At 41.3% G+C, this 17,274-nt stretch overlaps 1 protein-coding gene across 1 annotated transcript in view; it reads left to right on the forward strand.

Moving 5' to 3' along the window:
* Window positions 1-2,301: 2,301 nt before the first annotated feature.
* ANKRD55 (ankyrin repeat domain 55) overlaps window positions 2,302-17,274 on the forward strand; it is a 52,901-nt gene continuing 37,928 nt past the window's right edge. Inside the window, 5 exon segments of the mRNA XM_051804452.1 lie at window positions 2,302-2,341; window positions 9,379-9,501; window positions 11,332-11,462; window positions 13,551-13,660; window positions 16,960-17,020. Coding sequence (XP_051660412.1) covers window positions 2,302-2,341; window positions 9,379-9,501; window positions 11,332-11,462; window positions 13,551-13,660; window positions 16,960-17,020 — 465 coding nt within the window.

Consider the following 17,274-nt stretch of genomic DNA (forward strand, 5'->3'; position numbering starts at 1 on the left):
GTTCAAAATTTCTGACCAGAGATACTGGTCAGAAGACACTGTTGTCTCCAGTGTCTCCTCCATGAAGTCAGCAGCCATGGCAGCTCTTTGAACAGAGTCAGGGTTTTAGACTGGATGGACTGGACTTCATCTGCCAGCACCACAGCTGGAGCCACCCTCCCGGCAAGTAGATGCCAGTTAGGAGCTGACAATCTGCATAACCAGGACTCTGCTCCCAGATGGCACAGACAGCACTTGCCACACGGTGGGTGCCTCCTCAATGTAAAAAAGTTTGCCTGAGCCAAGGCAAACCACAAACCAGTCAGCAGTAGGGAAAAGAACAGCCAGTCTCTGACTCCACAGTCCTGCCACATGCTTCTCCACAGTTAAAGACCTTTGAGTAGATCACACTGTCACATTTGAGAAAATTTCAGCTGTGGTGTTCATTTCAAGCTGTTGAGGCTGTGTTGCTTCCTGGACCATACTATCTTTTCTCAAACATGTAGTTTGGATTTATGTTTAGGAACAGGTGCTTGGTTGTGAATGAGTTCCAGATACAACTCCTACAGTGTCCACATCTATGTTGTCACTAGCATCTGCAGTAGTCACAGGAATTAGTCAAAACACCAGAACAGAATAAATACAATCAATAAAGGGTAGGGGCTTCCTAGGCTGACCAAACATAGGCATTGCTTTAGTGTAGGTCCTGCCTGCACTTTTGGGCCAGAAGTATATTGCCTTTCCTAATTTTCATATATTACTTTGCCTTATTTAGCAGTAATGATGTGTCTCTTTCAGTGCACCAGTGCTAAGTGAACTTGTTATATTCCTCCCATCCACCAGTCACTAGGCACTGCTGGTCATCTACTCCCCCAGGTAAATTCCAAGTTAGCCCATTTATTTTACTTCCACAGAAATAACCTATGAAAAAGCAAAGCTCACCAGGGTGCCATCCCCTTTACAGTACAGAGTCTGAGTTCTCAACTTGGGAAGGCAGAAGCCCAGTCAAAAAAAAGCATAAAGACATGGATCTACTGTCACTTTGGCAGACACTGGGTTTGAAGCATTCCCTGTTGTTTAACCCCAGCTGACAACTCAGCACCAAGCAGCCACTCACTCACTCCCCCACAGTGGGACAGGAGAGAGGATTGGAGGAGTAAGAGTGAGTGAACTCATGGGTTGAGATAGAAATGGTTTAATAGGGAAAGCAAAAACTGTGTGCACAAGGAAAGTAAAAAAAGGGATTCTTTCACCACCTTCCCCGAGCAGGCAGGTGTTCAGCCATTCCTCTGGACAGTAGGACTCCATCACATGTAATGGTGACTTAGGAAGACAAACACAATCACTCTGAACATACCCACCTTCCTCCTTCTTCCCCCAGCTTTACATGCTGAGAATGTCACCATATGGGATGGGATATCCCTGTGGCTAGCTAGGATCAGATGTGTTGGCAGTGTCCCCTCCCAGTTACTTGTGCTCTCAAGACTCCTCCCTGGTGGGGTGAGGTGAGGAGCAGAAAAGGCCCTGCCCTGTGTGAGCACTACTCAGTGATAGCTAAAACATGTCTGTGTTATCAACACTGTTTCCAGCAAACCCAAAACACAGCCATACACGTACCAGCTGCTTTGAAGAAAATTAATTCTACTCCACCTAAAACTAGCACAGTTGTGCACTGTTGTATATGTTGTCCTGTGCAGTTATAGCTAAGACTGTCCACTCTAGCCACAGTAATGTGCTGTTGGTTATTATCCCTTCATTGTACTATAACTAACTCTAAATCTGCTAATTTGTGTTCTGTGTGAAGGTGCTAAATGGGGTGATGTCTGAAAGGATCATTTCACAAACCATCCTCAGCCACGTGCTGAGAGTGAGAGCACAGGCAGGCCGCCCGCAGGGCTGTCCATCCCTGGAGCACATGGAACCAGGACCGATGTCTGCCCCCGACCTGCGCTGGAGCTCTGCACATGCTCGCTCTGCCAGCCCGGTCCCACTCACCCAGCCCTCGGCTGCTGGAGCCTGGGGAGCCGCAGCATCCCTCGGCTGCTCGTAGGCACTGCCACTCGCTGAAGACCTGACATTTTTCAGAATCTCACTTAAGCTTCCAGGTACGTCCTTTTAGGAAGGTCTGTGACAGCATACAGTGTTTCCATCAGACTCTTGCCTTGTCTACAACCTGCAGCCGTAAAAGCGAGTTTAATTCTCTGACAAGAAGACTGGCAACAGCTGTCAGTGCACTGTGTACTGTAATACATGAGATTCTTCCCACAAAACCCTGGAGATGGCATTTGTCTGGTCTGGTTGTAAATAATGAGATAGATCACAATGGATTTCAGTTCATCATCAGTGTTTGATCAGCACAAAGGTAAGTCACCTGCTGCTAATTTCAAAATCCTTTGGTCCTCCCATGTGTCCCATGCAAATGTACTAAGATTACTTGACAGAATGAATAACATAAATTTTTGGAGAAGAACAGTTTTATTTTGTTTGCACATAAAGGAATTCTTCCATCGGTTTCAGACAGATATTTAAGTCTATTATCTACAGTGATTTTTAAAAATAAAATTTTCAGCAGAATAGCAACAACATCTAATTACTCTTATGCTTAGCATTGAGAGATGGATGTATATATTTTTATATTGTATATTAATCCTCTTATGGATATATATTAAAAGTTATTGCAGTACTTGCAAACAGCAGTTTAAAATGGAGTAAAAATTTAACGATAGCTGATATTCGTAAGTCTACATTAAAAGGATTAGGTGCTGACAAGTGATCGACTTCGTTTTGGCAAATCTAAGCTGTATAGGTGAGTATTAGCACAATTGTGCATTTTGTATATCATTAAGCCCCCTAACGTGAAGATTTTCTACATGGTAAGGTTGCTGTGGAAATACAGATGTATCTTTGTTGTCTGTTTTGAAGTTAAGTGTTGTATCTTTATTTGCCAGTATAAGCTTTTATGTTTTACGGCTTGATGTATATTACAAGTGCAGTGGCATCCTTTTTATGTTCTGAAAGCATGAGACTGTCACTGTTTGATCATCCATGTTGCCCCAAATTCTCTTTTAAGTCAACTTGCCAAATACTGTGTGTGTAGTGGGCACAGTTTCCAGTGCACACCCGCAAAATGTCCAAGCTGACACGGCCACGCTGGCCCCACAGTGAGGGTGCTGGCTGTGGAACAAAGATGCAGGGCAGGAGGAAGACAGACACTGTGGTGCCCTCTGGGCAGCCAGGTCCCACAGGTTGTACTTTTGTGCTTGCCTACACTTCTTTGGTGAACCCAAAGTAAGTATAGCCCTTGGAAAGTGGTGGTTTTGTGGCTACCTTTCAGCCACAGCAGCACTTAAAGCCTGAGCGAATCTTGGGAGTACTGGTTTACACCAATCCAGCTGGGACCCACCCCCATGTAGTGGGGGGGAGGGTGGGAAGCAAAACTGAGTGACAAGAGATAAAAACGTACTATCAGCAAGTATAAAGGAGACAGGGAAGTGCAATGGTGGAAGGGGTACTGCAGGAATAGAGACAGGTGCTCCTAAGCTTGTGAATGACATAAGGAGCATTTTCCCCAGCAGGACATAGGTGTGGAGCTGTCTGAGCTTCTGCAGCTCCAAACAGCCATTCTCAACCTCTACTTGTGCAGCACTAGGAGTATTCCCTGTGCCACATGCTGACTCAGCAGGGCTCAGGCTGGGGAGGCAGAGAGGAAACCCTGCATGCTCAGTGCCATGGAGATGGCTGCCAGGGAGCTATGGAAGTCATGCGAGGAATAAGGCTGGAATATCATCAGGCCTGGGAAGGAGAAGTCAAGTTTCCAGATAGTTAGGGGGCAGAGAGCAATGCAGGAGACTACTGACCCTAACCAGCTTATCCAGATAGAAGTGAGAGAGCTGGAAGGCAACATCTGCCTGTTGCCTTTGGTCCTAATCCTCAGCCCCTCCTCCTGCCAGGACACTCTCCACACTGACCCATTCTAATTCCTGTCCAGCATCATCTCCAGTCCATGTCACACTCTACTCATAGCAAATCCTCCAGATAAATTCACCATATCCCCTTCACCACCACTGCAGGAATGCTGGCTCATTAGGTGATTGGTGGCTTACTGCTTGCCTTCCCAGCTAGCTGCATGGGAGGTGGATGGGGAGCAGGAGCATAAAACACACAGCAGTGGGACATTGAACTCAGTGGTTATCATGCAAATAGTGTTCTGTTCAAAATTAACAGTGTATGGTGGATTTTATCTAAATACCATCTTAATTTTGTGGCACAATACTGATTTAAGAGACATAATTTTTTTAGCAAGGGGAAGGGGAATGTCTTTCATTGGAGCAATTTATAACAATGGAATAATAGAAACTAGCTTTCAAACAGACTAGATTGATATCTGTTGGTCCAAAAAAATAATTCAACCCTCCCCACAAACCTTTTTTTCTCCACAACACACATCAGAAAAATCTCCTTGCTACAGATTAAAAAAAACCCAGCATTCCAGGCTTGAAAATCATATTGTCTCTTTGCAACACATCCTATAGTACTGCTCATTAATATCTTATAATACTTAACAATAGTAACAGCAACATCGGACTTACAGTAGGCAAGCAGTACCCAAACCAGAAACCCCTTCCCTCTTAATACTGCTCAGTGCATTTAAGTAAATGTGTGCTGTTCCTGGCTTCAAGTGTTTACCAGTTAAACAGAGAAACTAGACAAAGGCCTGCACTGGTACATGCACGGCCAGGTAGAGACAGGGATTATTACTTTGTTAAAAATTCCATAAATCCATAACATTAAAGAATGAATTACAGTTTCCAAAAACTGCACTCATCCACCCCCCACTGACCCTTGGCACTGATGGGCTGAAACCAAACAAACTGCCCAGTATTGTGTCCTGGCAACAAAGTGTAGGAAATCACATAAGGCTAGTGGTGGAGACAAGGGTTTATGAGAGAGAGGGGAGTAAATTACATGCATAAATATTTCTTCTTCACAAGGAACGTAAAATATCCTATTATCCTGTCTTTGGTTTTCTGTACTTTGTGTTTTAGAAAGTTCTAAATCAGCCATTGTCAAGCTCTGGCAAGTTTATTTAGACCTTAAAAATCCAATGCGCCAGAAAGCATGCACTTATATACATCTAACATGCACTTTGTAAAACAACACATCAGCTGACATCAGAAATTGTGTAACCCATGCCTTCTTCATAGGACAGTCAGAGAAGAATTAATGTCACAAACAGCATAATTTCATTGTTCTGAATCCTGTGATCATTGTGTCTCTCTTTGTATACCCCCTTTTCTGATCAAAAGACAGCTACTTTGTCTTGAAGAAATGACACACTTTTAAAACACTGCAGCTTATTTCAGATAGATTGGCTTTTAACTTCGATTCTTTCCCAGGATTTTAGCTACAAAAGATGCCACAACTATGTCATTTGGTCTTTCCTTCCAGACCTTTCTACACTGCTGTTGTGTCAGCCTGCAGTTTCTCCCTTTCTCTATATGCAGGCTCTTAGTTGGACATTCTGCTTTCCTGAAGCTGACTGACAGCTTCCTTTCACCAGTAGCACAGCAATTTTCCAAAATACAATGTAAAATGTATCTGAAATGGGACTGGCATTTATAGAATTGCAAGACAGTAATGGAGTAACTCTAGCATATTTGAAGATGGAGGATCAGGCATTTGGCGTTCACAGTCCCTTTATGCCACATGTTGCTGGTGCCCCAGCCACAGCCAAGCCCCCTGGCAGGGTAAGCTCACAGAGGGGGCGAGGGACACAAGCACTCAGTACCTAACTGTTGCCTTCTGCAAAATGCCCACTTTCCAAACCACTCCTCTTCTGTCCAGGGAGGTGTCTTCGAAAAGAAATGGCCTGTGAGCTTTGTGCCTATGTTCTTTCCTTCCTTGACAAGGTAAGCTGGAGGAAGATGAAATGGTAGATGTTGTGTCACCTGGAACCAAGTGCATCCAGCATAAATGACGTTCAAGCCCTCCTGGCATTTTCTGCTCCCTATCATGTGAAGCATCAGAAGACTATATATGTCTTCCTCCTCACCCACCATGCAAAGCCATATGGATCATGTTAAAGACACCCACTGGAAATTGTGGAATTAGTGAAATTAGGAATCAGTCTACTTTCTATCAGATGCATAATATGGGCACTCACCAATTCCTCCTGGCCCAGGCTCCCTTGCCAGCAGGGTGTCAGCCTAGTCCACCTGACTCTCCTTGCTGTGACAGCTAGGACTTGGGGGGGAAATGTGAATCCTTGAGGCTTCATGACCCCATCCCTTAACAGGAATGGAGCCTGTGTTCTGCAAGATCAGACATGGGGAAAACTGTACTCATTCATTCATCCATCCATCCATTCGTTTAGCGTTTTGCTTCCTCTCCTCATGTAGAAGGATAATTGCTCTGGGGAAAACAGATTCAGCCTAACATAAGCAAAGGCACAGGGGAGGTGTTTTTGGTTTTACCTAGATGATAAGGGGCAGAGGCAGTCAGAGACACACATGAAGGTGTGCATCCATGTCCTCATCTTCCTGCCATACCACCCTCCAGGTAAGCAACTGCTGTGCTCAGGAGATAGAGATTTTCATTTTGTGGTTGGATTTCTCTGCTCCTGACACACAACAGGAAGATATAACAGTACTTACAAGGCAAAAAAAGTACAAAATGTGTAATGTATCAAAGGAGGTGAGTGCCCCTTTGATTCACTGTCTCAGTACATCTGATGGTTTCTTTCCCAATGCCAGCAGCATCTTTCTGTACCATACCCAGCCAGTAACCATGCACAGCTGTACACGACATGCAGCTGTGGGAGGGCCTGTGTTGGTGCTTATGGCTGGCACCCCCCATGTACCTCCAGAGACTAGTCAAGAGGAACAACACAAGCAGTCAATGTCTGTCCTGTTTCCTTGCCTCCCACCCAGCCCAAATTACACCTCTCTTCGAGTAAGGGACTAGTTCAGACCTGAGCTTGTTACTAACGTGTTTTTGCTGAGTTTGCCATTTGTGAAAGGTGTCTGCAGGTCTGATGTGATAAGGAAGTATTAACTGGTCCTGTGGTAAAGTTACTTCTTTTTTTCATATATACTGGTCACTGATGATGACTCTCCAGAGGCAGTGACTCTTAGTCTCTCCTGATCTCCCAGGCACAAAGGACAAATCTTCTGAGCCAAATGAATGCTTCCTTCAGCAATAGACTCCTCAGTAGAATAAAAAATCAAGTTAACATTTTTATTCACAAATTTTATGAAATCTGTAATTTAAAATACCAGTTAGAAGAAAGAAAATAATCAGGTTCTCTTTAGTTGAGAAGCAATGGAAAGGGAATCTGTGGCAAAGGCAGAATTAACATTAGCTTTCTAATTTTCCAAAGCCCACAACCAGAGCTCCAGCTTTGACAGACTAACCTATTCCAGAGTAAGAGCAGATTGTGTTTCCATGGCAGCCAAATTTTGAAGTCCAGAGTGCTGATTGCACCACAGGGAGAGAAGGTCACATGTGGGAATTAAGCTGTAACTCCCAACACAGATCTCATGCAGGTTCATCTGAGGCAATGTCTGATCACAATGCGAATAGTGTGGCTAATGCTTTACAATAATATTTAAAGATCACTCAAAAATATGTATGACAACGTTTAAAATATTATATCAGTGCATTAAGAATAATGTATTATTTGATTATGATAAAGACTTTATACAAACTTTTCAAATTCTGTTTAAACTGTCTCCATTTTTTCTGCACAGCTTACATAGTCATGCTATCTCCAGAAGATAGAACAGTACAGATAAGTCACCAGTCACTTTATCTGTCTTTCCTTTGATCAACTCTCTAGTGTGATTTAGGTGTCAGTTTTACTTTCTCCTGTTAACAAGGTAGTGCAGCGACTGGACAAATTATATGCTCTGTAGCTCTGACCCTGGCCTGGTTTCACCTGGGATAGAATTAATTTTCTTCTTAAAAGCTGGTACAGTGCTATATTTTGTTTTTTAGTAAAAGAGTAATGTTGGTGACACAGCAACTTTAGTTGTTGCTTGGTACTGCTCATCCTAAATCAAGGACTTTTCAGTGTCAGCAAGCAGGAGTACAAGAGGTGGGGGGATCATGGCCAGGAGATCGGACCCAAACTGGCCAAAGGGATTTTCCATACCGCAGGCCAACATGCCCAGTATATAAAGTGGGGGGATGGCTGGGCATCAGTCAGCAAGTGGTGAGCAGTTGTATTGTGCATCACTTGCCTTTCTTTGTTTTTATTCCTCTCTATTTCTCTCTCTCTCTCATTCTCTCTCTCTCTCTCTCTCCCTCCTTTTCATTACAATTACTTAATATTATTGTTGTTGTTGTTGTTAGTATATGTTACTTTATTTCAATTATTAAACTGTTCTTGTCTCAACCCACCGATTTACCTTTTTCTGATTCTTCTTCCCACCCTAGCGGGGTCAGGGCAAGGACTGAGCGAACAAGGGCTCCAGACAGAGTTCCTGTCTGAGGTTAAACCACAACAGACCCTCAGCCACTGTGAACAGCTGAGCTCGCTGCAGCTGTACTTCTTTTTGAATTAACAGAGATCAGAAACATGAGATTGTGTCTGACCTAGATATACATATCTAGAGCATTTTACCAGTATGTCTGATTTGATCCAGCGCCAAAAAATTAACTCTTTTGACTCCTAGAGTTAACAGCTTAATAGTCCACTTGAAGCCAAAGGAGATGTAGGCATGTGGAACATAGGATGACCAGTCTGCAAGCAAAGAAGGAATTATTACATTAATTTCTCTAGAAAGAAAAATCTGAGGAGCGTTTGGGAACAGGTCCTGCAAGGCATTGGTTTAAATATTAACTCACACTGTAGTTGCCAAACAAAATAAACTTATCGTGGGTTCCAAGCAATATTCCATTTTTCATTTCTGCAGAAATAATCAACACAAACTACTGTTGCCAGAAGTTCACTCCTCTAAGAAGAGAATTCCCTTGGACAGCACAGGGAAGTGAAAAGCCTTGGTCTTCTGACTGGTGCAAGAATAACATTGAAACTGAAAACATCTGGGTCCTGATTTCTTCCTCCATCATAAGAGTGTAGCCAGCAACATTATAAGCTAGTTCAGTTATTACTTCGTTGTTTCTCACGTCCTGTTACACTAATGTTAGTATAATTTCTTATAAGAGGTGGAAACTTTCCAGAAGTTTTCTTAAGTCCTTTCAGTGTCCATGTCTGAAAGTTTTTGGAAGACATTGTGGTGACAAGTTCCAGATGACTAATAAAGTCCACAGTGATGTTTAGATACACTTTGTTCCACCCCAAGTCACATAGTCATTAAAACTCAGTGAGATGTGTCATTATTTTATCATTTTTGTACTTGCTCTCTGCTTACTCATGGACATGCTCCTTTTCTGCAGCTGATGCAGCAGAAGAGATTGACTTGACTGTGGTTTACCAAGCAGCAGCCAATGGTGATGTGACCACACTGATTGCAGTGATTCGGGAAGATCCTTTTATCCTTGAGTGTTGTGACAGAGAGGGTAAATGAAGGCTGGGTTTGTTCTCAGGAGACTTGTTGCTTCAGCTTGCAATTGAATTTTCCAATTTTTCATCCTGATTTTTGTGTGCAGAAGATTATATTTAGTAGTAGAATAAATTTGAGTTATTCCACTGGAAATGCACAGTTTGGAGATTTCTTTCTGCATGTAATTGTAATTGCAATTTTTATACGGATTCAAATAAGCTGTTTTACTATAAATAGACAGTACCATTAGTTTATCTTATTTAGGGAGGTGCTGAGAAATTGTTGTCATTTCAGGGAAGGAAAAAAATATTTTTATCAAAGCCAAAAGCCATACATTCTACACATTTCTGAAGTAGGAGATTACAGTCTTTGTACTTTAAAAGTATGTGTACAGTCACAGCTTGAATGATTTTGTCAAGTAATTTTTTGCCAAAGGGTTGGTTGTACAGTGTGCAGTCATCTACATAATCTGTTTTATCTGTGAGATTATGGTCATTTTGTGTTCAGGTTACTATTTAATGCTTAGTTCTTGTACATTGGCTGAGGTTTATATGCATCTATTTCCCAAGTGAATTAGAGCCACAGATCCCTGGAAGCTGTTCTCAAGAAAGACTTTGTTTATCAAAAGTATTTTTTTAATTGCAGTCTCTTCTATATGAACATTGTCTCTTCTAATCTCAAACAGTTTTTACTAAGCTACTGGGGTTTTTTACACTTTAAAGCAAACATTCTAACTGTTATCATTAAAACATTTACTAGTCAGTAGGGAAAAGCTTAATCAAGATAAAATAGTCTCAGTCTGGACCTTTAAGGGGAGAGGGACTAGATCCAAAGGGTGGGTGGAGTAGTGGGTGGAGATGGGCTGATCAGCAAATAGAAGTATTTCATCTCTAGAATTAACTTGTTTGCTACACTGTACATACAAATGTAACTAAAGACGAGTTGTGCAATACAAAACACATAGGTCATATCCTGCACGTCTGTCAGAGTCTGTGTGACCTCAGATTGAGTAGCACATTTCCTCAGCAGTCTCACTGAATCCAGTAAGAATAATTATTCTTCAGTTGTGTCTGAAGTTTCTAATAGTCTTATAATTTCTAATTTTCATGTTAACTTCTATATTCCCAGCTTAGTAATTTTAAATTGGTTTGTTAGATTCTGCAGGAAAATTTCTTGCTGTTTTTCAGCGGTTAACAGACTGGAAGGAAGAGGAAGCAATTAAATGACATCATAATACTTTGTGATAAGAGTCAAGTATTAGGTTTGAATGTGGATTTCAGGTTTTTTACAGCATAGAAATTGTTTGCAGAATAATAAAAAAGTTCTTAAGAAAACAGAAAAGAAAATATCCTAGAACAAATCCAGTGTTCAAATTAAGTTGTTGTCTACATAAAGCACCAACTGGCACACATATACCTTTGCAAGGGACAGGGCTTGATTTCATAATTGTTTTGAATACACAGGGAAAGAACAAAGCTGGCATTTGAGAAGATTAGCCAAGCACCATATCTGGCTACTAGTCATTCTGAAGACTATCAGCATCCAAAATGGTGTACAAAACCAAAAGCTCATTTTGGGAACTTGTCAACAGAAAAGCGCTTTTTCCTCCAGAGGAAGAGTTAATGAGGCAAAGCTTTTGCTAATGAAGTCACACTCTTTTTAAATTTGGTGGTCAGCAAGTGGCATAGCAGTTACTTCCTGCTTATAAAAAGCTGAGTACAACTGTTGGACAGTTGCCAGAGGAAGAATTTGTTAATTTGCCAGTGTTAACATTAGCAAATAAGAAACTGTATCTTATGGCTTTGACAAAATTAAAATTGTAAAAAAATTTGGCTTTCTTCCCCAGGTTGCACCCCTTTGATGCATGCTGTGTCAGGATGCCAGGTTGATACAGTGAAGCTTCTGTTGAAGATGGGAGCAAATATTAATACTCAAGATGCCTATGGACGTATCAGTTTATCTCTGGCAACTTATCTGGTACCAAGACTTGGGGGAGAAGGATGGAGTGAAGAGAGTAAATATGCAGACCAAAAAGAGATTTCTGTTTATACTACAGAAGGAAAAAAAGTGCAAAACATTTGGTTCTAGACAACAGTGGAATTGGTTTTGAAACTTTACTATGATGCAAAGCTGGAGCAATGATTATTAGAAGAGGATCAGGACTCCTGTCAGAGTGTTCTTTCTCTTTCAGGCTGTAAAATCAGTGCGTGGTATGAGGATCTCAGTAGGATCCAGGGTCCTCTGTGTCGTTTCAAGAAAATCATTTATTTTCTGTGCACTGGAAAGTCCCCTCTTGTTCTTAATATGCAGATTAACTTCTTTCCCTCCCACAGTCAGCAGCAGATATTTATGCTCCAGTGAGGGCATTCCTGTCTCAAATTCTGGTGGTCAGCAGGCTGGTGTTCCTGCACACCACATAAGCCAAGGCATTGCTTCTTTTCACTGTAGGGCTGGACTTTGCGTGGCCAGGCTGAGAACTGAAGTTCAGGGTGCTGCAAGTTCCAGATATTCAGATCATAAGCAATCCAATCCCCTGATCAACCTACATGCAAATGACAGTAGGGGCAGACACCTCACTGAGACGTTTGGGAAGGGAGATGTGGCACACCTTTCTGAAGCAACAAGGATGGTCCTCTTCTCCTTGGCCTTTTACTCCTTGCAGAAGGTAATTCAGGTTTCAGAGAGAGAATGGGGACCAAGTTAGCTAAGCAGAGTGAGCTTCCATTATTATTTGGACAGAAAGAAGGAATTTTCACCCATACTGCATAGTATGAGTTATGGTTGGATGACTGCCAACCCATTTAAACAGGTCCTGTGGCAGCCTAATTAAATGACATCCCTTGCATCTAGTTTCTCCCTGAAAATTCAGGATAAAAACAATGCTTCTGCTTAGCTTTGCAATGCTTAGCCTGAAAATAAGCATAGAAAATAGCAAAAACAGGCAGTCTTATCCAGTGCAAGGAACATGCCACACTTACTTGAGAAAAAACATTTCCTCTGCAAGATATTTCTAAAGAATTCCGTAATTAGTGTCATGCTCCTTTTTTCCTTCCTCCTTTCCTGGAGGAGAAAAAATATTCTTTGGAAAAAAAAAGAAATTACTGGAATAGATTTAAACCACCCAGGCTTAGAAGTTTCCATTTCTGTTTCTGTGATGGATATAACCAGAGATCTAGGGAGCATTTGGCTGTGATGTCTGTCCAGACTGACATGTCAGTCCAGAACTGAATTCAGCAGAGCTGCACAGTCACAATCACATGCAGGATTTGGTGGTCTTGTATTTCCACTAAGAGCTTCAACAGGCATGTACTGATTGCACCATTCCACACCTTTTCCATAAAAATGCTAGTAATGCTAATCCAATATAGCTCATATAGGAGGGAATGGTCTTTACCAACTGCCTGTGGAGATTTTAGCAAAACACTCAAACCAATGCTTGATTTCCCTGGGACTGAAAGATTTACGCAGTTACAACTTACAACCAGACTGTTTACTTGCTTTTATGCTAGGGTGATCAATAGAGGGTTTTAGTCCAAGAACTGATTCATCCCATCTGTTTTGGTGCTGCTTTCAGTCTAACATTGTCACAAATACAAACTTTTGCAACAACGTTCATAAGACCACACTCTGAGGTTTTTACTAGTCATTTGCCATCCCTGCTAAGATCTCACAAAAGAAATGAGATTAAATGTGCATGTTCCTGGTTTAATCTAGCATAATTGTATTCCCATGCAAGAATATGTGTAGCATTTACTAGTGATACAGGAATTAGCAGTGTTTTAATCACTGTTTAGGCAGTCAGTACTTGCCACAGCTGCAGAAAAAAACAAAGTACAGTGTAAATGAAACACCTCACCTTATCAGAGAAATGAATGACCAAGCTAGTTTGAGACCTGGGCTCTGAAGGGAACCATTCTCAGTGCTGAGAAACCTCAACTGGACGAAAAAAAGGCCAGTTCCTCTGCTGTCAGAAATGGCTGCAGTCACACACAAATGCCAACACCAACAAGAAAAGATTTGGCCTGATGCATTTCCCTTTCCTGTTTACATGCTCTTGCTTTTTAGGGCTGGCTGGAAGGCTGTGTCAGCTTGCTCAGGAACAGTGCTAAGCAGAACATACCTGACAGAAATGGGAGATTGCCACTACACGCTGCAACTGCAGAGCCTGACATGAGGTATGTCCCAGGGTCCCACAGCTTTTGCTGGCTGAATCTCAACAGGTAGTCAGCAACCTAAGGAGAGCCCATGTCAGGAGGAATAGCTGTGACAGCTAAACCTGTGTGTGACTTGCTGCTTTATTCAGTGGTTATCATGAAGAGGGTAGAGAGGAAGAAAAACATTGTACCACACTTGTGTACCAGAGATTGATGGCCAAGTAAAGTGAGGAGCCTGGTTTAAGATCACAAGAGCTGGAGGGGGGTAAAAATATTATAACAGAGGTTGAAACCCTGAGTTTCCCCACCCAACTACCTTTCTGCTACCTCCTCATATGAAATAGAAGGTGATTCTCTGGTCTTCTCCTCTGAGAAGAATGGCAAACATGAGAAAAATTTGCCACACCACAACTTCTTTGAGAGCCCCTTCTTATAAAGGGGAAGTTGAGGATTAGTGGTCTGGCTCATTTTTAACTACTTTTACTGAAAGTGGAGTAAAAACTATGAAGTGCCTTCACAAGAACTCTTAAAGATTCTCTTTGTCTCATTCCAGCCTGTGACAATAGGAAAGTTTAACAAATTTTGAGTTGTACATCTGAATAAATTCACTCAAAAAACTCTCATAAGTAAAGAGGGATGGGAAGACATTAGAGACAGGTAAAATATTCAGTAGATGCAAAACGTTCATGTGACTTAATCACTGAGTCTACAGTTTTGCTGCTGTCACCATATCATACCAGCCCAGACCCTGCGCATTTCTGCTGATCTGCTCTCCAGCCTTTTTTACTAGCTTTATTAATTTTCCACATTATCATTCCTTTTCATGCATCACTTGGAGAGAATAGTTTGAGATTTCTGCAAAAGTACAGATCACTATCATTAAACAAAGCCAACACAGAAAGAAGGCAATGTTTGTACAACATGGCCATGCTGCTACTTGAAAGGGAACAGTAATCTGCTTTCCCAGTAGCACATTGGATTCCTTGAATGTTTTTCACATTCTCCATGGGTACAGGAAGACCTTTCTTTGCTCTACACAGCAGTTTACCAGTTTATAAATTCCTTTTCCTCTTTATTCTCACTGGTTTGCCCCGTGCCCAGAACACATACATGGAGCACCAAAGGGTAGGGCTTTTCCATTGTGGTCACTGTCACTCTCTTGAATCCTACATCATTGCCAAAAGGGAACATGCAGTGGTCAGCTATGAAATGCTTTTTCAGCCAAGTCTGAAAGCTGGCAGTCCACTACTACAACCTTATGTGCTGGAGGCAGCATGTGAACTACATGGAAGGATAGAGACAACTTATGTGTTGATTTGATAATTGATTTATGTGCTTCAGTGCATCCCACAGAGCCTAACAGGCAAGGTGGAAAGAGAATCTGTTCCTGATCTATGCCTTTAAGAGCAGATATCAGAGAAATCTCAGCAGCATGGTTGGGTGTCTGTATATTTAAATAGCAGCACTTATGTTGCCATAATGGTTTTACAACGTAAATGAGCCAAAGTTTGTTATTGATGAAGGTTCTGCATTCAAAGAATTAGATTTCCTTCACATACAGTGGTTTCATTGATCATATCTGGGGTTGGACCATTGAGCCCTGTATCAGATTCTAAAACTATGTGATAAATGGGTTTTACAAGCATATTATGGTTATCTCACTTTCTTTCTGCTCAGTAGTCCATTTTTACCAGGGCCTGTTTTCAGGCACTGAATTTCTGAGATTTTGAGTGATTGTGCTAAACAACCACAAAATCTCTCTTCCCTTTTACAAACATTTACCAAACTAATCACAGCAATCCTAAAGCGTTGTCCTTTTCAGAGTTCCTATAGTATGACTCCATTCAGAAAAGGAGGTGTAACATCTCTTTTCTACAAGTATTTGTATCCATATGCAGAAGTATTTGAAGTCAAAGCAAAATCCCTACACCGGGATCTACCCAACGATCACTCTTTAGGTATTTTCTGCATTAAAAAAGCTTGACTTTGGACCTTTGGCACCCAAAGAAGGTGTTAACAATGAAGAATCTTTTCAACTGCAGAATGGCAGCTTATTCTTTTGAATAATTTACATATCTAGTTCTTTCTTACTGGTAGGGGAGAACAAATTTGATGTGCAACATTCTCAACTTGATCTGATCCACACACCTGAGCACAGTTCAATCCAGAAAATATACTGAAAGTTGTTGAAGCAAAAGCAGCAAAGTTTTTCATTGCATCTCCTATGCATGGGGATAAATGAAGGGTTGTATACATTAGTCTGTGTGTTCTCTGTACATTTGTCAGACTTCTTTCCTTTACACCTCATCATCTTAATTTCCTTGCAAAAGAGCATGCCTTTTTAATGTCCATGTTTTGAAGATTTCTAGCAAATTCACAACCTCCAGATGAGCCACAGAACTGCACAATGATCCCCTAGGATATATCCTTCCTCTTGCTAGAATCATAAGAACTGTACACTCATGTTAGGATGTGTGCTATTTGGCTTTGTTACAGCCTGTAACAGTATGGTGTTTTCCATTTCCATGGTCCAACTTTGTACATGATCCAAACACTTAGCCTCCTACTATAAAACACAACCATCTTTGCCAAACTTTGGCAAAGTGGTTTCAGAACATCTTCACAGGATACCAAAAGGAAGAGAATAGTAAAATCCATGAAGTGTTAAAAATATTATTGCACTTGAATAATATTTCATGTAAGTACTTTATTGTTACTGTTCCCTCCACCAGAGGGGAGTGTTTGTAGTTCGATATTCAGTAAAATGTGAGCCCCTGCATTGCTCTGTTTTATAGCATAATAATGGCCCTATTGCAGAGACACACTGTGAGGCCTTGTAAAATACTAGGGTTTGTGTGTGTAAATATCCCGTAAGCATTGTTTACACACGCACATACACGCAAATGTGTACACTACATCACATTACTTCAAGAGTTAAATAGAGTGAAAAAATCCTTGCAGAAGCTGGCATTTCTGTTAGTTTAAGACATTATAAAATAGGTTGACAGCAAATTGCTAAGCTACCAAAAACTGCACATGTGTATAGTATTACACACCCTGATTCTGGCCTGGCAATCAGCACAAGAATTATTCCTAGTGGATCTGCTTTTAATTCCCAGCACTAAACTTTCATTGTTACAGTAAGCTACATAGTCCTGTTTGTTTTTCTCACATGACAAAGCTTAGACCAAAGATTCTGACCTGTGCCCATCACTGATACTGATTTTTCACAAAATTGCACATTTTGTTTTTTAAAAATCTGTCAGTTTTTCAAGTTTAGTCAGGAGTACAGCACACTGACTGTGTCGTTGCTTCCACAGGCTTCTGAGTGTGCTTCTGCAGCAGTCAAATCTTAGAGAAATTAATCATCAGGCCAATGAGGTGAGTGAGTTTGTTCTACAAGTCACAGTCCCAGGCTCTGGGGGCTTAGAAGTCATTCTGTCCAGAAAGAGTCCACTGTACAATCACTTTTATGATGAGATTATGCACTAATCAAAAATGTCTATAATGCTTTTGCTGAACTCTGCAAAGTATTATCTCATTTTTCCTACTACACATCATGCACCTATAGACTAATAAACCATCTCCATATACAGGCAACTAAGAAGTACCTTGAATGAGTCTCTTAAATCACT

Source organism: Manacus candei, unplaced genomic scaffold, assembly GCF_025592945.1.
Source record: "Manacus candei isolate 608988 ecotype Guabito, Panama unplaced genomic scaffold, ASM2559294v1 h1tg000061l, whole genome shotgun sequence".
NCBI classification, from domain to species: Eukaryota; Metazoa; Chordata; class Aves; order Passeriformes; family Pipridae; genus Manacus; species Manacus candei.